Source organism: Vanacampus margaritifer, chromosome 9 (assembly GCF_051991255.1).
Source record: "Vanacampus margaritifer isolate UIUO_Vmar chromosome 9, RoL_Vmar_1.0, whole genome shotgun sequence".
Taxonomy (NCBI): Eukaryota; Metazoa; Chordata; class Actinopteri; order Syngnathiformes; family Syngnathidae; genus Vanacampus; species Vanacampus margaritifer.
In genome coordinates, this window is record NC_135440.1 from 10498345 (window position 1) to 10520537 (window position 22193).

A 22193-nucleotide genomic window follows, 5' to 3' on the forward strand; every position below is an offset into this window, starting at 1 on the left:
CCAAATCTCCAATAAACACAATAACAATAATATAACACAATTTCATACAAGTTGTACATTCATTAGTTTATTACAAGCACAGATCAGAAAATGCAGTGTGTATTCAATTTCTGCTCTAGAAGTTAAGGCTTCGCTTCAATTACTCTTTTTTCTTTAGAAATTTGGATCTTGAAGATGCTTTAAAAAGATGGCATGTAATTGCACAAATTATTTCATCTGTGACATCCTTTGAAAGCACAAGTATCCATAATTGTGGCACACTTTATACTTTTAAAAGCAACTTTCTCATGCAAATGTATTGCTGCTCACTAAAGTGTATGTGATTCACTTGCATCCACATTGAGAGCGATTCCATCTCCAGATGACACTACTGGCAACGGTTATGAGTGGAATACTTGCACCTCTTAAATAATCACTTTTCAGGAGATCCCCTAAACAGCATGTTTGTTCAACCATTAACATTGCATTGTCAAAAAAGGGCAAGTCATTAAAAAAAAAGAAAAGTGAATTGACCAATAGTATAGATTTATGCCCAAAAAACATAAGGTTCCAGCTTGGCGCCACTGATATACACAACATATTTACCTTCACAACAGTGATGAACTCGAATTAAAAAAATAAATAAAAATATCACTGTTATATGTATAATATATATCCATTAAACTCCATTTCCCAGCAACTCCTCTACTGCTGCCCTTGCACTAAAGATGACATCATTGACGGCCACGCCATCATAGGCAGAGCCAGTCAGAGAAAGTGAAAGGTCGTTTTTCCTTATGAAGCTGCGCATGTACTCTGAAATGCAAGAAGCCAAACACATCTGAATGAAAATACTACAGAGCCAACCAAGTGTGGCGTAATCCCAAGTGACTTCATACGTACCAACTTTGCGAAAGTGCCCCTCGTAATACTGAGGTATACAATCCTGATGGGAGACATACATGAACGTGGAATTGAACAATTATGTCACCCAAGAAATACAACCAATAGACTGTTACCTTGACTCATGAGTTTGTCATTCCCTGACTATGCTCAACTGTCCTTTGAGGCACTCTTAAGTCAAGGCAACACTGCAGAGCACTTCCCCATACCTTATGGAGCGCAACGCAACTCCAGCTGGGTGCCGAAGTGACTCCCAGGTGAGAGCGCACCGCCTCAGTGGCTCGCTCGAAAAGCCGCTCCTCAGTTACTGCATCTGGGGAGCCAAACTCTTCTTGGAACCAGGCGCCCCCCATCATCACCTAGACAACGGCCATGGACACATTTTCTGTCCAACATCCTGCTGTCCACGGGTTTATTTATATATATATATATATATATATTAAAAAAAAAATTAAAAAAATACCGTCAGTCTCGTCGTCGTGCCTTCAGATCTGTTGTGTTGAGGGAAGGGGACAGAGTCGTAGACCACACCCAGTAAACCCCGATCCTCTGATGATGGGACCAGGTGTCCAAATCCCTGATGAGAGACACACACACACACACACACACACACACACACACACACACTTGGCACTTTACTGAATGTGTGTGTTTTTATTTGTCTTAAAAGGGTAAGTTAACCATAAACATTTCTTGACAATATATACAATTATATGTGACCTCATTAGTCTAAACATGCCATTGTGATTAATATGACATTTGTGGAATATGAGTTATGAAACAAAACTCAGCCATTTTATCCATCTGAGGGGGCGGCCATTTTGGTACTTTCTGTCGACTGAAGATGACATCACTTTGGCATCGACCAATCGCAGCTCACCTGTTTTCTGAAGCTGAGCTGTGATCGGTTGTTACCTGAGCATCTGTGATGTCACTTTCAGTCGACGGCAAGTGGCAAAATGTCCGCCTTCTGAGACGGAAAAAAACTGCTGGATTTTGCTGCTTAACTCATATTCACAATATAAACCAAAATACCGTATTTAGACTAGTGAGGCTGCATGGAACTTATCACTGTCAAGAAATGATTTTTGTGTTGACTTCCCCTTTATTGCTGTACTCACCGTCACAGGAAGTACCGCCCCCTCATACTGCAGATTTACGACGGCAACGGTGACACAGGAGATGTCGTGCAGCTTCTGGATGAGAGGTTGACAGGAGGACGGCAGGACAGACGAAAGCACTGAGGGCAACACACAGACGCATGACTTGTATCAAAAATGTCACATTGCTTTTTATAAAAGGTCATGTACTCGTTTTGTTACCCATTTGGATGTGGGAGGTATAAAGATCGCTGTTTGGGAAGTGCTAGTTTATCTTTAAAAACATTTTTGTTATTCTGTATCAGATGTGTTTTTTTTTTTTTTTTTTCAGTTGACAGTTTGTACTTTTTAAACAGCAACATATCTTTGGAATTGGGAATGTAAATGTTGGGGCGTCATGAAGCGCTGACTGACCTTTGGCAGGCAAAGCAGAGATGATGTGGTCAGCTTTTACCATCCCATCCTCCAAATGGATCTGAACACAAACACATCGTAAGGCCACACACTGTCAAAAGTATGCTGTGGTCTGACGAGTCCACATTTCAAAGCGTTTTCGGAAATCATAGCCATCGAGTCCAAATATAGTGAATATTTGCAGGAAAAAAAAGTTTTTCAGTTTGAACATTAATCTTTGTCCTTGTAGTGTTTTCAAATGAATATATGTAAAAAAGGATTGGAATTGGAGTTTATACATATATAATGAGTGCGGTGACCTAACAGGACAATAATAATAATAATAATAATAAAAAGTGCAAGTATGTTTCTTCTCTCACCGTCCAACCTGTAGCTGAAGGATTGATGAGTTTTACCGGCGCCTCTCGGTGTAGCTGCACCCTCTCACTCCTTTGGAGAAAGTCAGTGATGGACTCCGGGAGTTGCTCCAGCCCCCTTCTGAGGGACCACTGAGCCCACGACTCTTTGGTAGCTCTCTGGCTCAGAGGACCAGGAGCAACCACTGGGGAGGGGCCTGAAAGTTTATGCCAGGGGTTAGAAACCTTGACTGTCAAAAAGAGTCATTTTAGGCCAAATAAATAACAACAAATCAAAACCTTCGAACATTGATGAACGAAACATTAAGTACATATTATGGTAATGTTTTGCCTCCCTTCTTCCATTTTTGGACATTTTATGGTTATTTTTTAAAAACTTTTTTTCATGCTGTTTTTGCTATCAATTTTCTGACATTTTTGGCTATTTTATGGTATTTTTGGGGATTTCTTGTTTGGTTTTGGGACATTTTATGGTTACTTTTTGAACGTCTTCTTTTCTGCCTTTTAAAAAATAAATTTTCTGACTTTTTGGGGGCAATTTTGTGTACATTATATGGTATGCTCTTTTTGGACATTTTTAGGTATTTTTTAAAAAACATTTTCATCTAACTTTCATCCCTTTTTCTGACAACTTACAAATTTGGACTCTGACATTTTTGAATATTTAATTATTTAATTTATTATTAAATGTATTTAATAATAATAATTTAATTAATAATTTAATTGTTTTAATTTATAAAATATTTAAGCTTAAAAAAAATCGAAAACATTAATTCATTCACAGAATATTTTATCCCTCCCAAAATTAAAATATGTAATTTATACTATATATATATATATATAAATAATAATATAATAAAATAATAATATATATATATATTTTTTTCTTTTTTAGAAATCCACATGTGGTTCCACAGCAGGTTGCAGACCCCCAGTTGATGCCAATAAAACTTTAACATCCAATTTGCTGCAAATGAACAATGGATATGAAAGTGGGTTTGATTACCAGAGCCCAGCAGCATGCCGAGCGTCAGGGAACCTCTGCGCTGCTCTGCATTGTAGAGGACGGGAAAACAGGAGCGCACGCTCAATTTTTTGCAATCCCCAGCAAACACCCCCCGACATAGACTGTCCACAGCAATGTCTGCAAGCTAGCACCACACGCACACACACACACACACAACAAAGAAAAAAAAAAAAGACAAATCGGCATGGTGAAGATTTTTTACTGTGTAGTAGTGGGTCTGTGAGAAGACACTATGGTTGATACATCAGCTCTGGGCACTTAGAAATGTGAAGAGTGTTAATGGCTTCCCTTTATCCTCACCTCTTTTCCAAGCCTTCGAGACACAAACGAATGGATAGATTCGTCCTCGCCTTTGCTTTTCTTGGCAAATATTTCTGTGGCGATGCTGAACAGCAGGGGACTAGAGAAAGGCGGGACTGTCCGAAGAAGGCCACTGAAAAACAGCGAGACATGAGACATAAGATATTTGTTGCTGAGATGTTATATTAGCCCCATACCCTAATATTTCTATTAATCTATTACTATACTATTATTATATAACCATGAAACATTATAAGAAAATTATGAACAGCAACGTGCACCCTGAGGAGGCCACAAGAGGGCGAGTTGTACAGGTTATTAACAGTGGAAAAATTTAAATTATCTTAGTTTATTTATATATTTCTTTTATATTACACCTATCAAACCTGACATTTGTACAGGGGTGCGAAGACCTTTTATATCCACTGTGTATGTAAAAAGACAAGAAAATCAGATACAGTATAGGCATTTAATATGGAAAAAAATAGGCAGTAGCATTTGCTAAACTTTTAAGAAATATGATTTGACCTCTTCAATGAGATGATTTGACTGTGTGTCTACATATGTGAACTAGGGCCCAACCAATTAATCGGCCGCCGATTATCGCCCTTCACACATTGGCCAAAACATTTTCCCCTTAAAACGTTATAAAAACAAATCAAAGTTTCCGACGCTACCCTGAATGCACCATTTTGTGTGCGTAGCATTAGCAACTAACAAGTGTGTAGCGTATGTTATTCTGTTGTCCCGAAGCGTCCTTTAAGCTAATGACACCCCAGTTGGAGTTAACAGTAAAACTAAACACACGACGATAAGACTTACAGCCACTGTGTATTTAAATACAAAACATGCTTCGTTTTTAAAATATCGCTTGCCTAGCGCTAATGCTAAAATCGAAGGGAGGATCCCATTCAAATGCTAACAGGAAGTTAGCATCAACTTTGGGAGTGTTTTTCCTTCAAATAACGAATATTCACACACAAATGAAGTGGGACCACATTCCCACAGGTAAGATAACACTTCGCAAAGGCTCAAATTCTTCCCAATGCGTGAAAAATTAGTTATTTTAATAGAATTCAATCGCAACTTTCTTCTGTACTCACTTTAAATGTGTACAACATGGATTCACGGTACCACACTGCCCCCCAAGAGGCCAAAAATATATTGTATTTCATGCATCAAATATGTATGTTTAAGAATTTTTTTTATCGGTAATCAGTATTTTTTTGTAAGCAGTCTTTTACCTCATTCCTGAAGGCATCCTATGAAGTTGTTTGTTGACATACAAATATCTGTTCTTGGATGCATCGTGACTATATGTGACAGGCAGAATTTCCCCTGAAAGACCCAGGTCCTCCACCTATATTATAGAAACACACACTCATTTTGAAAAATGGACAATGTCTGTATGTGTATTTTTCTCCAATGGCACTTGTTTTTCATTCACAATCCACTTCTGAGCTCAACTTCATCTGTCTACTGCATTCAAAAGACGGAAACTACCAATTCCAAAGGAATCATCATTGCATTTGTAGTCATGTTTGAATCTCTTCAATGCACTTTACTTAGAGAAGGCAAAGAAACAAAAAACAAACACTTATAACTAACTCCATATCGGCTTACCATATTAAGGGTATTTCGTCCCACTGCCCCAGCAGGTCGAATCCCTCTAGGTCCATGTTCAAAAACTCCTCCATCAGACCTCCGGGTAGACCACAGCCAACCTCCAAAACGACTGCTGGACTCGAGTAAAATGACCTTGAGAAGAAAACACACTTACACTGTCAATGTTTGAAGAAAGTCTACAAAATAAGTAGGAAAATGATTTGTGAGCTACCTTAGCAATCTGGGGGCTTTTGCCAAGGTAGTAAGATGCTGCCAACCCCCCGATGCCTCCTCCGAGGACCGCGACAGTCCTCATTGACTGAACACAAATGAGAAATAATGGCAACATTTTTAAGACAAATGAGTATCTTGTAACACGGTTATCTATGGAAGGGTGCGAAGAGCCTGTTGATAAGGATATGAAAGTTGGTTTATCAGACGTCTCAGTCTGTCAGCTGCATGCGGGCATGTGTTAACATACAAATGAAAACCTGCAGCAAATTTCACTGCTGAATAATGCATTAAACATTAGTTTTTCTATTCATTCGTGCTGAAATTTGACTGGCCTTTCGGGATTTCGTGAAGGTTTTTTTACAGTTGAGAAATGATACACACGCAACTTGTTCTAATCGTCAGACCAAATTGTTATACAAAAAAGCCTATAAACTACACTAGCAGGTAAATGAATGTTAAAACTAGACTGCGAGACTGCAAATTAAAACGATATAAACTATGTTTAGCGGTAGAGAAATGAATGGATAAAAAGTCACCTGTCAGACGGTTAGCTTGTTCCCTACCGTGAGACCGAGACCCCACACAAACACTTCATAGCGTTAGCTCGACAGAGCACCAAAAAATAAATACATAAATAAGTAAAACTTGCTCGGACTGTCATAAGAGTGTTACCTTCTATTTATTTTCGGTCACTTTCAGTCCGTGGTCTGCGCATGTGCGTCTGTGGTTGTCATTTGAGTGACTTCATTCTTCCTCGTTTTTATTTGATGTAACGTAAAAAAACATAATTATGTTGTCGCCACCCAATGGCAGACTATAATAACTACAACAATAATGAAATCTAGAAACGTGTACACATGGACACATTCTGTAGAGCAGGGGTGGCCAAGTTCGGTCCTCGAGAGCCACTATCCTGCTTGTTTTCCATGTTTCTCTCCACTAACACACCTGATTCATGATCAGGATCCTCATCAGGCTTCTGCAAAGCTTGCTGATGAGCTAATCATTAGATTCAGCTGCACTGGAGGGAGACATGGCAAACAGGCTGGATAGTGGCTCTCGAGGACCGAACTTGGCCACCCCTGCTGTAGAGCTATTGTAACTAATAAATCCCATACCTTTGTTGTAATGTAAATTGTATATTTATAATATAATAATTTTTATCTAGATCTCCGTGAGGTCCCTCAGCTCATGAACACTGTCCTATTTTCCAATCGCAGTTTATGGCCACATAATTTTCCAGCTGTGGTGCGCAGTGGAAATGTACATTTGCCTTGCATATTTACTCTATTGTTGCTAATAAACCTCCTCCAGATTTACAGGCACAATTGTAGACGTGCAGGCTTCGTATTGACAGATGTACGGTCATGGGTCAGGTTAGTAGGAATAAAAGCGGAGAGCTGATGTTTGTTTGACTTTGGTGTGCAAAAGTATACTCTTTATTCTTATTATATATCCAACTTTATTTTGCCCCAAACCCTCCCCACCACCCAGCCCCCACAACCAGTGACATTCCCATGTCACCAGTTACTGTCACTGTTACAATAGCCAATCAGAGTTCACCTGCAGAAAGAAGGCAACCAAACAAAGAAGAGCAGAAAAAAGGGTTACTTTCAGTTTGTTTTTTCTTGTTAAATAGTAATAAATACATTGAGATGCAGTGGTTCTTACTTTATCCTTTTCTCTTAAGCAGAAGGGTTAAAAAGTTTTTTTTTTTAACTTTCTGTTTCTATTCTTTTTATTTCTTTATTGATCTGTGTTGGATCTTTAGCAGCAATCCGGACCAGTTGTCATGGTGATTAGCAGCACAGAGAGGAGGAGCTGTCTGGAGAAGAAACAACAGGAGGAGGAGGAGAGGAAGACGAGAGGATGAGGAGAAGATCCCTGTGAGTGCCAGGAAGGCATCAGTGTCCTGTCACCTTCTCTTCCCTCCACCTGCCTCTCTCCCTCTCTAAACACCCGTCACAACCGGGCCGAGAGTGACAGAGGGAGGATAAAAACAAACAAACAATAACCAAAAAAAGCATAACACACAGGAGAGAAATCCAAGAGTCCTGAATCACATACGTTGACGTCTCTCCTGTTGAAAAGAGGTGCATACGTGTGTGTGTGTCTGTGTGAGCGCTCCTCCAAACGCTGTAAATGAGAACATACTAATGTTGCAATTTGTAAACATGAAAAGTGTGCTCTCCTTCCACTTTCTGCCTCCGAATAGAGTGAAATAGAAAAGCAAGGGCCCTCTATATCCTCTTCATCCTCCTCCTCCTCTCCAGGCTCAAACAACCAATATAACACACAACTCCTCAAACCACAGAAAAAAAAAATCAAATAATATTAAACAACAATAATAATAATATTAAAACAAACTTGTCACAATCATTCCTTTTCAAATGACAATCGCAACAAAAGATAAAAAGTAAAACGGGGTAAAAAGGAGAGTTTTCCCAGCATCCTCCTCCTCTCATGCAGTACAGACTGTCTCCTTCAGCACAAAGTTAATGTCTTTGTCTCTGAACTCTGGCTGTATGTATGTAGTTGTCGTAGTTGTAGTTAAAATTGTATGGCTTTAGGGCATGGTTCAGGTTTTATCAAGAGTTGGCTGGCCCCTCGTCTGAGTCCGGCCTCCCTCTGCCCCCTGCAGCGGGGTTATTGTTGTTGGAGGCAGGGTAGTAGTCCTCAGGGGGCGGGGCTTGCGGCCCAGGGGCGGTGGGGGCCGTCCGAGTCCGGAAGGCAGACAGTCCGATCGGCAGAGCGAGCGGTAGGGAGGCGGAGCCGAACTGAGACGCCTCCATGGAAGACACCGCCCCCAGGTGGTGCAGCCCTAGGGACACGCCCACATCCATGCTGTCACTCATCTGGGGCGAGGATCCCTGCTGGCCTCCCCCGCCGCCGATGCCCGTCTGTCCGCCCTGTCGCAGGCCACGCCCGCCGTTCCCGTGGTGGGAGTAGGTCGGGTGGGGGTGATGGGGCTGGTCCAGGAAGTGGCGCTGGTGTTGTTGGGAGGCAGCCGGCTTGTGGAGCAGCAACTGGGTGTATGCTGGGTCCTGACCCCCACCTCCACCATCACTGCCTGGCCACATCCTCATCTGCTGCTGGGATGGAGCCTGACAGATGCAAAAACAATGGTGAGACACAAACGCGGCCAAAAGATCCACAATCATCCAGCAAATTGGTTTAGATGCAGGGGCTCGCAAAGTTCATCATTCCAGATGTCCTCACTGATATGCAGCAGTACTACAATCACCTTTCACAAAACATGACACAATATACCTTGGTGGTTTCTCCAACCTTTTTTTTGGCTTGTGTACCCCCCCAAACCTTTTTGTCGTACCATCAGTACCCAACACATCTGATGATTATTAAATGAAAATCATTTTATTTGGTTTTGTTACTTTGGCATTCTTTTTGGCTCCAACATAAAAATAAAAATGTTGCTTTAGAAAATGAATAAGTACAGTAATAGCTGTCTATATCAAATCAAACTGAACTTTTGTGAGTCAAATTTGAATCGATTGAGGAAATTAGAATTGATACCCAACCCTAAAAATAAATAAAGAATAAACCTGCCTTAACTCTTATAACAGTAACCACAAAAATATGGAGCTACTTTAAATTCTCTTTAAACAGGTATTTAAACTTTAAATAAAGCACTTAAGAATAATGTATCACAGCTGGGTAAATAAAAACAGCACCCCCCCCCCATTTCATTCATCCATTATCTGAGCCACTTTTTAAAAAACGTGTACCTTATTAAGTTTAAATGAATAAATAAATGTTAACATTCTTCTTCTGTTTTAACTCTTATGTCCCGTCACTGGTGAGCTATTTTTAGACCAGACCCGTTTGCTACTCATGTTGTCTTTGGGGACCAAAATGAGTAGTGTTTTTTCTTTTTTACAACAGCGCAAAAAAGCCTTATTCCCTTTTTGGAGGAGGAAGGTCCCACTCCAAGTTCCTTCCTGTTCTCACTTACCAAGAAGGAGTGGGAAAAAATTAATTGGAGGCAATTAATGTAAAAGAGGTGGCTGTTTAATTAGCAACTCCGCAAGCATGAGACGTGAGCTGAGGTACGCCTAAGGGTACACGTACCCCTGGTTGGGAAACATAGTGTATACCTTATGAACTACCGCTAGATTCATTGGTTGTAGGCCCACAAAATACTAGGAAGTTATGAAATAACACTTGAGTGTGTGCGTGCGTGCGTGATGTTCAACAGATTTATTAGAAAACCTTGAGCTTGCTTTCAGAACTTTCTATGGATGATGCATTTTCTATGGCCATTGAGTGCAAATGGTATTTGTCAATGTGCACCACACACACAAATTCAAACATATTCATTCAATGCTGCAAAAAATAAGTGTGCACCCATGAAGGTCTTCCAAGAATACATTTTGTATTTGTTCAATTAGGTATTATAAATAGCTTGCATATTTGTCAAATAGAAAAGCAAATACTTCAAATTGGGAGAAGGCAATTATGAGAAACCACACCAACACTAAAATCGTGTTAGAGGTGTTTCAGGGCTACTGACTTATATGGATGAATTGTATTTCATACTACTTACCCTTACCCTTATTTTTTTAAATACAACCTCTTCCTCTTCCACATATAAATCAAACAGTAAAAAGTAAACAATGGGCTCAACCTATTTTTTTTAAGCAAAGAAGCAAACTCCACTATATTCAACAAATGTGCATATTTCGATTAGGGCTGTATTCAAGCTTTTAAAAAAACATTTTTTTTATGATCCAACATCTGACAAGATACATGTGAAGCCTCTATGATGCTGTTGTGTGCATACCTGAGGGCTGGTCATCTCATAGTCTGAATGTGTCACAGCAGAGTTGTAATATCGGTTACTGTAGCGATAGTTGCGGTTGTCATTGGAGGAACCACTGGAGCCGCCTGGAAATAGAAGAGCAGTTTTAACGGGAAGCAAAATGTATTCGGCTTTTCATGACTACTGTTGGACAGCCCTGTGGGATTAGTGGTTAGCACATCTGCTTCACAGTCTAGAGAGATTCTGGGTTCAAATCCCAGCTCAGACTTTTTTGCGGCGTTTGTATGTTCTCTCCATGCTTGCGGGGGTTTTCTGCAGGCACTCTGGCTTCCTCCCACATTCCAAAAACATTCAGATTATGTTAGGTGAAAACTAATTGTCCTTAAGTATGAATCGATGTCTATATATTTATCTATTTCCTGTGAAGGTTGGTTGCAGCATATTGCAATTAGTTAAAAGAATCACTTTTCAAATCTCCTCAGGCAAAATGAGCAGACATGTTGAACATTTGTGAAGCGTGTGGAACATGATGTGTATGTTTACCAGAGCTAGAAACAGAGCTAGTCGTGGAGGTTGAATGGGAGTGGTCCATGGCGGGGGAGGTGGATGTCGATGAACTCGTGTTCGTTCCTTCATCTGTGGTCTTCTTGAAGAAGTTGTGCTGCAGGGCATAGAATGGCGTGATGCGGCTTTTGGGGTCATAGTCCAGCATGCGCAGGATCAGGTCTGGAGGAAGACACAATGAAAGCATAATGATGACAGCTGCAAATGAGCCATTTTAATCGAAAAAATCGAATGAAAGCAGAAGTGGGGCAAATAAGGTTAAAAGTGATCAAAGCTTCTAATTGAAATCAAATTTTATTGTCATTGCACATCACAAATACCGAGCAACGGAATTCATTTAATAGTTTCAACTCGTCCAAGGGACGCTTAAAATTAAAACAATGGCCAACAGAGGGAGACAGAACGGGAGTTAAGTTGGAATTAAGTCCCCCCCCCCCCCCTTTATTCTCCTTTTACTTTAGAACCACCCCGCATCTTTGATAATGATGAAGTAATAAAAGGTTTGAAAAAGATATCGGTACTCAGAGTACACTATTAGTAGTACTCGAGTATAAGGAGGGGGGGGGGGGCTCTACATCCATTATTTTAGTGTGTATACTTGTTGGTTGGTTATACATGTATCTAGTTAGTTTGCAGAATGCCCACAGCATCTTGCAAAGGTTATCTCATAATTGTGGTGAACACCACCAAACAACGTCACCACAAAAACGATAGTTACGTAAACAACCATCTTGTCTTAATTTACTCACTAGTGTGATATATGTTTATTTGAACATACAACTGATACACTCACAGAAAGCCATAATGTTATTCTGTCAACAGGTTTATATTATACCTTCTTCCATCTAATAAAATATTATTAATTATACAATAGTGATATACACAAATGGACAAACATAAATTTTGAATTGATAAACAATAATTGTCAGACAGTTACCGGTAAATTAAATTTGATAATTTCCCACAGCAATTCTAAACTCTCACACACACTGGTTGGCAATCACTGAGCTAGAGGACAATTGATGACAAACAGCTGTTAAAACAGTACCCTCTGGTGTCACTGGAGGGAATTGTAGGACTCACTGTTTTTCAATAGCACACAAGTTAAAGAATTGTAATAGGTGAGACTTGGACAAGACACGAGGAATCAATTTCCTTTATAGGTGTACATCACAGTGCAGTATCTCCCTGCTCGCATGATTGTCAAATTATTTCCAATAAAAATAAATAGGACGCTTTTAAACTTGAAGTTAAATTAGTTGAAACGACAGTATCTGATTGCGTCTATTTATTGCACATTGATTTGTGCCAATTTATAGCAATTGAAACCATATGGTATTAGTCTCTCTATTTCATTCTAAATTTATCTTCTTGGCAGTGACTTCGGCTCCAGGAAATAATTACACCACAGATATCTCTGGACTAGTGGCTCACTGGTTCAAGTTTTGTAGGATCAAAATTCAGTCCGTCCACATTTGACATGACCAAAACCTTTGCTGTCATTGCAAAAGTACTTAAACTTGAAAACCGTTGACAAAGGAACAAACTACATTTATATTGATGTAATGTGAATACATCTGAAGAAAAATATGTTAAGCGGCAGTCTTTCATTAAGTGTTTTTTAAAACTACTAAACTTAATCAAACTTATATAATATAATTTGTAAAGATGTACCTTTAAATTTCAAGTAGTCACAGGGGGCATGTCCAGGTTCGCCTGCTCTCCGTCCCCCTGGACCCCCAGTTTCTACACCCAAAATTTCATGAAGACGCCGAGTGGCTGGGGGCTTGTACTCCTGAAAAAATACACACACACAAATAATAAGACATGATGCAAGCGACAAAGGTTGTAAATATATCAGTATTATTTATCCAACCATTCTTCATCTTCACTAGCGTTGCTGACTGAATTACAGAAATTGTGAAGTAGTCAATGAGTTTCCAATCTACCAATTAAAGAGAATGAGGGTCAAGGGCAGCTCTTAAATGACTTGAGCGCTCAGACCTAGACGCATCTACATTAGGTTATTTTATTCCGACTATGGAATAAGTATTGTAGGTCTGAACCATTTTGAAAAATAAACTAATTGCGATTATTTTTTCAAGGGCCTCTTCCCATGTTTTTTTTTTTGGGGGGGGGGGGGGGGGGGGTTAAACAAGCAATCTATATAACAATAAACATCATATTTATCATAAACGGTAGAGAACAACTATGAATGGAATATACATATTTTTGTTTTTGTTCTATAGGTTAGGCATATGGCAAAGACAAATGAACCACAAATTAATATGAAAGACAGTTAATTTACACTTCTACTTCAATTGGAGTTAACATTTTGACTTGCAGTCTTTTAAAGGTGTATTCAAGGATCTTTTGTTGCTGTGTCTTCCGGGTGGATTGGTTCTCAATCATGTCAATCAATCTAACATAACGACATCATGCGTGCTCGTTCCTAGCCGAGTTGAAAAGTGAAAAGTGTGAATGGATCTGAAATGTGATACCTTCTTGATGTCCTTGTTCTTCTTCACTGTCCACAGCCCATCTGATAGCTTGTCAAAATACTTCCTGGCTTTAGGAGCTGCATCTAACATGTGGCTGGGAGGGACCCCCAGCACTTCAACAATTTTGTTCATCTGGTCAACCTAAACAAAGACAGATACAATTTTACTATGGCAAGTATTTGACATCTCTTGAAATTACATCTGAGAAACATCTTGAGGATGGCGATGATCACACAACAGTTCAAGAGGTGGTATAAAAAAGGTTGCAGTAATTGTGTGCAATATAAAAAATACCTCATTGGAGCCACTGAAGAGAGGTTCTCCTGTGTGCATCTCCACCAAGATGCATCCTAGAGACCACATGTCAATTGCCAGGTCATATGGCATTCCCAACAGAACCTCAGGGGAGCGGTAAAACCTGCTCTGGATATATTGATAGATCTGACAGAGGATGAGAAAAGAGTGGAATTAGTTCAATATGTATTTCAATAAAAGTGCGGATAGAAGGCCTTTTGACTGTATGCTCAAAAACTCCTTGACAGTTTTTTACAGGTATGTTTATATGACTTGCTGCATGTGATTGCTGCTCACCCTCTGCCCGAGCTGGCAGGACGATCCAAAGTCGACTATCTTGATGGCAGATCTCTTGGGATTGCACAGCAGGATATTTTCTGGTTTCAGGTCGCAGTGGATAATTGACAGTTCTGGAGTGGCCAGGAATAATAATGCTGTGCACAAAGAATTGATCATTAATTTGTAGCACTTTCTACATATGCCAACACTGGTCAACCAGTAGCTATAGATGTAACGTTATAAACATTTCCTATACAGTCATTTCTGGACTATAAGCCGCTACTTTTTTCACTTGCATTCAACCCTGCAGCTAATAAAAAGATGCAGCTTATCCATCAGATTACAAGGGGTGCGATCACAAGCATTTTTATCCAGGTGTGGCTTGATAGACCCAATTGTGTCTGATGTTTAAGGGCTGAAGTTAAAGATGTCTGGACTTCATGGATAATTTCCCATTTTAGCATATGTAAATGAGTGGACAGACTGGTCTTGGTTTTGTCTATGGGGCCACCTTTGTTATTGTTTAACATTCACACTTAGGATATGATAGTGAATATTTCCTGCTATGACTACACCGATGAGGTAGTGCCATCTCGGGATTACACCGCATGTGCATGCGTTGCGTCTCCGCTCCGGCGGCGGAGCCGATTCGTTTCCATTCTATCAGCTTGTTCAAATTCTACCGGCTGCGTATGCGCTGCGGATCAACTGCGGACCAGCACGCTGCACGGATAGACCTATTTTCTATTTTTGCCGGACGACGCATCCGTTGGCATCCGTTAAATGGCAAACTAGCCCAGAACACATTGAGCAGGACAGGAAGACCGACGCAGTTTCAAAATAAAAAAATCCAGTTACTTTTTAGAATAAAATACTCGTCAGATCCTATTTCGCAATCATGTCAGCAAAACGACATTGTGCTTAATTTACTGAAACGAACATGGACGAGGAGAGATTTATAAAGGAGGTGGATTATATATGACACGGTACAACCTTTTTGTTTTGACAACCTAAAAATGGATGCTGCAAGGAACGTCATAGTAGCAGCTGTGGGAGTGGACGGTGAGTTCAATCAAAGGAAGTCTACCTCTCTTTCTGCTTCTCTGTTGAGCACTGTTGAGTTGTCGTTTTTAATGCCACATTATCACGTTCGATGACGCGAGACACAGCGGAAAGTTGTCGGCGACCGCAGCTGTGCGGAGCCGGTGAGTTTTGTCCATAAAATTTAGTGTCCGGAGCATGCAGTCAAGACACAGCAAAGCGTAGAAGTAACGCACACGCATGCAGTAATCCTGTCAGAGTCTTCAAAATTCTCAAATGACACCAGAAAAAGTTGCTACATTGTTGCTTGTCATTTTCGAAAATGAGTCGCTATAGGGCTCTAAATACCCGCTAAATATCTAGAGATAGTCACACGACTTGGTTAGGGTATGCACATACAATAGAACATATTCTCGCTAAATTTGATTTGGTATTACACACCAAAATGTTATTACAGTTTATCTGTAAAGCATAAAACTTTTCATCTCTAGTCATAGGATAAATGAGGAAATGTTTACAGTTGGAGGTATGGGGAAGTTTTATGTACACTTTTATATTTATTTAATATTATATTAATGAGTTTATATTAACTTTATATTAACTTCAGTACTTTAGAACTATGGTTCCCCAACCATTTTTGTCTTGTGTACCCCCAAACTTTTACATCATTCCATGAGTATCCAGTCCACTTACTCATACGGGTTGATGATTCTCCAAATGTAGACTGTAACACAACTATTATATGAACATCGTTTAATTTCGTCTCCTTAATTTGAACTCTTAGGTAATTCAAATTAAACATAAAAATAAATGTATTGTCTTAAAATACGACATCAAAATAAATAAACATGACTATGATGGGACCAATTTCTGTTAACATTTTTGGGGTGTTAGAATTTGGTGGATATCCAACATTTTTTATACGTTTGGTGGTATTGTGAGAAGACATTTTCATCTCTCAGTGAATAAAGCCAAATGCAGAATAAAGGTACTGTATGTATGAAAGTGAAAGCTCTTTTCAAAATTTACGGAAGTCTGCACTCAACTTAGTGCTATTCTACTTTAATCTATTTACACCACCAGCATCAATATCTCGTCCTGCTTTGGCAAGACAGCAACAAAGTTTTTTTCTGTCTGAAAGTCTCCCGGGGAGAGAGCCAGATTCAGACTGCAGGACAGAACTTCATTAGCGTAAACGAGGATAACTCCAGTGCAAAAATGGTTATAGCACAGCTTACTGTGAGAAATAAAATAAATCATGGAAAGGTTAGGTTTGTCAAAAAGCAGTCCCTGGTCAGACATGATCATTGAAATTACAGTATGTTGGGACTCATCATTATCGCCTTAATACCTTGTCACTTAAAAACAGCCCAAGTTACGGTAAAGGCGCGTGGTAATTGTGAAGATCTGTAAGAAAGATATATGCTTCATTTAATTACCAATTATAACAAACTTGCTCTCCTAAGATTATACCCACGTGGAACTCACGACAGTGTCCCTTGCCTGACATTTTGGTTGACTATATTTTTAGGCTGACCCAACAACGGGCCAAAAGCCAGTTGGCTGATAAGAGCCACTGGTGCACTCATTGCCCTGGTGTGTGTGTGCGTGTGTGTGTGCGCGCGCATGCGAGTGCGTGCGTGTGTGTTCGACAGTATAACCTACCTGTACAGAGCTGCTGTGCAAATTTCCGGGTGAGGTTAAGGGAGACCCCTCTAAAGTTAGTGTTCCTCAGCAGATCATACAGATTGTAGCTCAACAACTCAAACACCAAACAAAGATGGTTCCTAAACATAAAGTGACGCTTCAGGTGGACTACACACAGAAACAGACACACGCACACAAACACAGAAGGGAAACTCGTCATTGAAGTGACATGAGAATAAGGTCAAGCAGATGCAGAATAATATTTTCCTGAAATCTGTGCTGTATATCCTTAAAGTTTTAGGTGACACAAAGTAGCCTGACAAAACAGTTTTATTTCCCCACATAATAATTACCTTTCATATTTATTTGCTATCATCAGGTGTAGTACTAATCGGAACTTTTGCATTTTGGATGCTGGTGAGCATGTATAGAGGACCAAAAGTGCCAAGATAAATAAATAAATAAAGTGCTAATAAAAACAGTTATAAAAAAAAACAATTCCAAAATTAAAACCCCAAAACTAAGACATAAAAAATATATAAAAACTAAATACAATTTAATATCTGTCAAGAAATAAAAACGCTCTGCTCTCATATTTATTTATTTCATGCTGCAGACAATGCAAGGAAAGGAAATTGCAAGGAAATGTTATTTAAATGAGGGGGCGGTCCTAAATACGTCTTGGGTTGAATATCTATACAAACACTCTTTAGACGGTGGAGTGTTCTCTCACTTACACCAAGCAGGTCACCCACTTTTTTCCACTTTTATTTATTTATTTATTGGCAGTTTTGGTCCTCCATAACATGCACAAAATGGTACCAATACATATGTAAAAGCAGACAACCCATTGCCTACACACAGAGCCGCGCCACATTATATTGCTAATCTATTTTCCAACTCACCTATGTAATATTTCATCTCAGTATCATGCTTGTTCATGAGCTCCAGCAGGCGAAGTTCAATCTGTGCCTGGTTTAGAAATGCCTTTTTGTTCTTGATGATCTTGATGGCGACCCATTCCTGCTCATGGTGGTCGTAGGCCTTCACCACCTGCGCACACGTTGTAAACATGAGATGGGGATGGAATCAGCTCAATATCCTACACAATCAGGAAGTGACTGACTATAATACACTTTTGTGAATGAGCGTGTAGACTTTTTTCTGTCATGTAGTGAATCACTTAGTCTGGTCTATGCTTTTGCAAACCCGTAGGGATCTCCAAACACGACTCTAAATTGTAGGTGTGAATGTTTATCTCTTAGTGACAGCCCAGTCGTTGACTGGTGATCAGTCCAGGATGTACTTTGTCTCTCGTGCTAAGTCGGCTGGGATAGGTTCTATCTTATCCGAGACCTTAAATAGAGTAAGCGGTATAGAAAATGGATGTATTGGTGGATACAGTAGAGGATAAGAGTGTTTCCAGAGATCTAACTTCTCTGTTGCCACCACAACATTACAAGCTCCGAATTTTCAGTTTTCACAGAGATGCTGTGTGAGCCCTTACCTGTCCGAAGGAGCCCTTCCCAATCAACGAGTCTATCTCATAGCGGTCCAGCCACTTTTCTCCATTTTTGACGATGTAATCATAATTGTCGTCATCATAGCCGTCGTTGTATACTTTTCTCTCCTTCTTAGTACTGCTATCTTCAGGCGGGACCTGCTGCGCCCGCCGCTTCTTCTTTGTATAATACACCTGAGGATAAAGAAAGCTTAGTATCTCAAAACAAGTTAAATGGAACTCATCTTCATCTTTTCCTTCTGCGTTATATTAATAAGAACTGTATGTGTGCCAACTAGTGGTGAATGGTGATATAGAGAGTTGTGCTCATATTGCAAGTTTAACATAGCCTAGGGGTACGCATGATTGACTGTATGCAAATATGTATGCTTGTATGTACTGCAAGTATTTGCTTCTCTCTCAAGTCGACAATAAATACAAAATAGATACAAGCAAATCCATAAGAGGTGTTGAATATGTACAGGTTTCTGATTCTGGTATCATACCTCATTGATGTGCTTGTATGTTTTGATGAGGTCTACAGAAAGTTTCCGCAATGGGGCACTGGCAGGGTCTCTGAAACTAGGGGGGATCCTCCGCTGGAGTATGGTCATATCAGACAGCACCTACCAAGGAACAGCAACACGTTATCAGCAGAGTTCTAATCAAGTGAAGAAAATACAAAACGTAAAATACAGAAAGTGTCTTCACAACAATGTGCATTTAGTTTAGTCAATGTAGGTTCACCTTTCCACCTCTCCATTCAACTCAAAACTAGGACATCGTGAGGAGCCATCATTAAATAATTTTGAGCGAGTGAAGAGAGTTAAAAGTTCAATCAATACTGGTACAAGGACAAGCAGGAAGGAGGCAGTCATCATCAGCCAGTGAGCATTACGTGAAGCTAATGGGTGGCATTTATATGGGGTCTATGCATGCAGTCTACATTTTAGGTAGAAGGTAAACAGGTCATTTATATCCTGATAATGATATATCCCGATATACCGGTAGTATTTTTCCTTAAAATTACGTCAAATTTTAATTAATGGTAATTTTCTGGGATCTTTTGTCTATGTATAGTGGAACCTCGATTCAACAGACTCAGAAACAACGGACCCCGGATTCAAAAGACAGAATATTGCGTCCAGTCGACTCAAAACGCTCACGAGCCACATTACTGACCCATCTGACAGGTTGCTGTAGCAACGACGTCGAATGGATGCGGCGCCCAGAACGTGTAGTGTTTGACTTCATTGTGACTCTGTTTACCGCTCCGTACTTCCCGTTCATCGCAAGCGCGTTAAGCGGTTTTCTTTTATTTTTCTTTCTTTTTTTTTAACATCCATATGTCTATGGCTACGGCCAGGCACTTTAATTCACTATTTCCGGTTGCGCATGTGAAGAACTGATGGGGTAGCAAGACGGCTTCAGCGCAAGTAGTGTAACCTGTTACTGTATTCCTGGTTGAGCATGAGAGGAGCCAACGGGGCAATGGAGCCGGCCCATCAAGATGTTTGACTGCCCAGCATGCGATGAACCAGCCAGGCAGCGAACCAATTATGTATCGACAGTGCAGGCGCTTTGGGTTCTTGCATGCGTATAGTGACGTCACAGTCAAATCAGCTCTGAGTGTTTCGAGCTGATCAGACTGGGACGAATCCTGTCCAAATTGGATATGAAACTACCTCCCGTATGTGGTTTCAATCCGTCCCACAAAAATCGTTTCATGTGCTTTGTGACTGTTCAGACTACAAAAGAGCCATCCACTTTCAATCTGGATGGGCTAAAAATCTGATTTGGTCTGGCAGTCTGAACAAGGCCTTACATAGTGAGTGAGCTTCATCTTGTGTAAACAAAGTTATAGCATGCTTTTCTACATCCAAGCAACTTTTATAGTGGGTGTTTTCAAATGTTGGACTTTCCATGTTTGACCATGTTGACTTGCTAATATTCATTTACAAAATAGGTCTGACATTACTTTACTGTTTTAATGAATTTGAATATAAGAAGGCTTAGCCTGGAGTCTCAGGCTCTGTTTCATTTCCCCCTTTTGCTAAGCAATGCAGTTAATATTGGTAAGATTTATAGTGGCATCCTTTAATATTTTCTCCCGTCAGATAATAATAATAATGGATTCGATTTATATAGCGCTTTTTTGGACACTTAAAGATGCTTCACAATGGAAACATTATTTGTGCGCTCACACATTCACACTGTGGTGGCAGTAAGCTACTTAAGTAGCCACAGCTGCCCTAGGGCCGGCCGACAGAAGCGTGGATGCCAGTGTGCGCCTCTGACCCTTCCGACCACCACCAAACATTCGCACCTTTCAGACACCAGTGTGAGTGGCACAGGAGGCAATGCGTGCCTTGCCCAAGGACGCAACGACACGTGACTCGGGGGAGCGGGGATCGAACAGACAACCTTTTGGTTACTGGATGACCGGCGCTTCCTCCTGAGCCCCGGCCGCCACAAGATGATAGCAGGCGTAGCCTGCTGTAATAAGCCCTTTTCACACTGCACTCCCTCAGTGTGAAAGGGTTGCGTGGCAGGGTGGAAAGACAACCGCTCCCTGGTTGAGAGCATGTCCATATTTGTGCTGGTGAAGCAGCCAATCAAAGATGTCATAAATGTTTTGGAAGTTCTCCCAGGAAGCACAGTAACCACTAGGATCCCAGCTAGGGCTACACGATATTGGAAAAACATGTGATACGTGATATGGGTGTTGACTATCGCAATAGCGATATTATTGCGATTTTAACATGTCTCTAAAGAAATTATACTTTCATTATTAATTAAATAAATAAGCTTTAAGTGTGGAATATGAACACACTATGTACAGTAATCTGATCTAAACATTGCAATTGAGGCTAAATTTATGAAGTGCAAACACTTGTTTGTTACCATAAACATGAGAGGACCCCAAAAAAAAAAAACATGAGTAAGTAAGTGACAACCATAAAATTCCCAAGAGCTTTAGCATGAATGGTAAATTTAATAATATATACAAAAAATATATTAATAATAATTCTTGAAAACAAAGTGCTTAAGATGTAAGTCTTCCTATTTCAACGTTACAGTGACCATAAAAAACAACAACACTGAACGGCCTTAACAAAATTATTCAAGGTTTTTTGCCAGGAACATCAGCATGTTCACTTTGGCCGGTTTTAAACAAGTACGCTGGCTGACTACATTGCCCGAGGCACGTTAAAAAGTCTCTTGGAGGCTGAGCTGCTTGCAGGTATACAGACTGAGGTACTTTCTAGCAAGCTGCGGCAATAGCTTTGTGGCGCTTGGAAGTTTTCTCGTAAGTTGTGACGCTCGCAAAACTGTCATTAATGGTTATCGATTTGCTATTTTACAACTTGCCTTCACGTTAGTAGTATTGGGACTCTGAAGACGACTGTGTAGATTGGTTGCGTTTCCTTTTGACGTAGCCACTGTTCTTCGACATCACTTGCACAGTACTAAGTCATCTCTCCTGAAGCCGAAGTAGTCCCATATTGCAAACGTGCTATTCTTTTTAGGCACAAATAGTTCATTGCTTTCATCCTCTCCCGCGTCTGCTATTTATTTTTCCTCCGTCCACGGCTGCGGAGTTGCTAACAGGACGCCTGTGGTCAGCTCCAGCCAATAGGAAACCAGTATCTAGGAAGGTGAGTGGC

General features: G+C 40.2%; 2 protein-coding genes across 5 annotated transcripts in view; both read right to left on the minus strand.

The window, feature by feature from the left end:
• Nucleotides 1-48: 48 nt before the first annotated feature.
• ppox (protoporphyrinogen oxidase) lies at nt 49-6777 on the minus strand. 2 transcript variants are annotated; one of them, XM_077574799.1, is made up of 13 exons: nt 6591-6777; nt 5917-6003; nt 5703-5837; nt 5324-5439; nt 4080-4212; nt 3759-3903; nt 2756-2949; nt 2397-2457; nt 2004-2122; nt 1346-1459; nt 1092-1241; nt 883-925; nt 49-795 (listed from the first exon to the last, which is right to left on the minus strand). In XM_077574799.1, the coding sequence occupies exons 2-13, from the start codon at nt 5998-6000 to the stop codon at nt 659-661; spliced, it is 1431 nt and encodes a 476-aa protein (XP_077430925.1). In that variant the 5' UTR covers nt 6001-6003; nt 6591-6777; the 3' UTR covers nt 49-658. The 2 variants fall into 2 exon arrangements, with proteins under 2 accessions (XP_077430925.1, XP_077430924.1); XM_077574798.1 differs by having other exon boundaries at nt 6455-6602.
• Nucleotides 6778-7334: 557 nt separating this feature from the next.
• dyrk1b (dual-specificity tyrosine-(Y)-phosphorylation regulated kinase 1B) overlaps nt 7335-22193 on the minus strand; it is a 61230-nt gene continuing 46371 nt past the window's right edge. For 2 of the 3 annotated variants that reach the window (XM_077575355.1, XM_077575354.1), the window contains exons 3-13: nt 19032-19151; nt 18532-18720; nt 17930-18077; nt 17043-17192; nt 14355-14491; nt 14058-14204; nt 13764-13904; nt 12937-13057; nt 11242-11424; nt 10720-10823; nt 7335-9022 (exon numbers count right to left, since the gene is read on the minus strand). In XM_077575355.1, coding sequence (XP_077431481.1) covers nt 8507-9022; nt 10720-10823; nt 11242-11424; nt 12937-13057; nt 13764-13904; nt 14058-14204; nt 14355-14491; nt 17043-17192; nt 17930-18077; nt 18532-18720; nt 19032-19151 — 1956 coding nt within the window. In that variant the 3' untranslated portion in view covers nt 7335-8506. Of the gene's footprint in view, nt 9023-10719; nt 10824-11241; nt 11425-12936; nt 13058-13763; nt 13905-14057; nt 14205-14354; nt 14492-17042; nt 17193-17929; nt 18078-18531; nt 18721-19031; nt 19152-21897; nt 22136-22193 lie in introns of those variants that run through there. The other variant, XM_077575356.1, reaches the window with a different exon arrangement.

Excerpts from the sequence above, each read along its gene's own strand:
- ppox (XM_077574799.1), bottom strand. The coding sequence starts at position 6,000 with ATGAGGACTGTCGCGGTCCTCGGAGGAGGCATCGGGGGGTTGGCAGCA. Across the intron at positions 4,213-5,323 it reads AGGATGCCTTCAGGAATGAG|TGGCCTTCTTCGGACAGTCC; the intron begins GTAAAAGACTGC and ends GCTGTTTTTCAG. Across the intron at positions 2,950-3,758 it reads CGGCATGCTGCTGGGCTCTG|GCCCCTCCCCAGTGGTTGCT; the intron begins GTAATCAAACCC and ends ATAAACTTTCAG.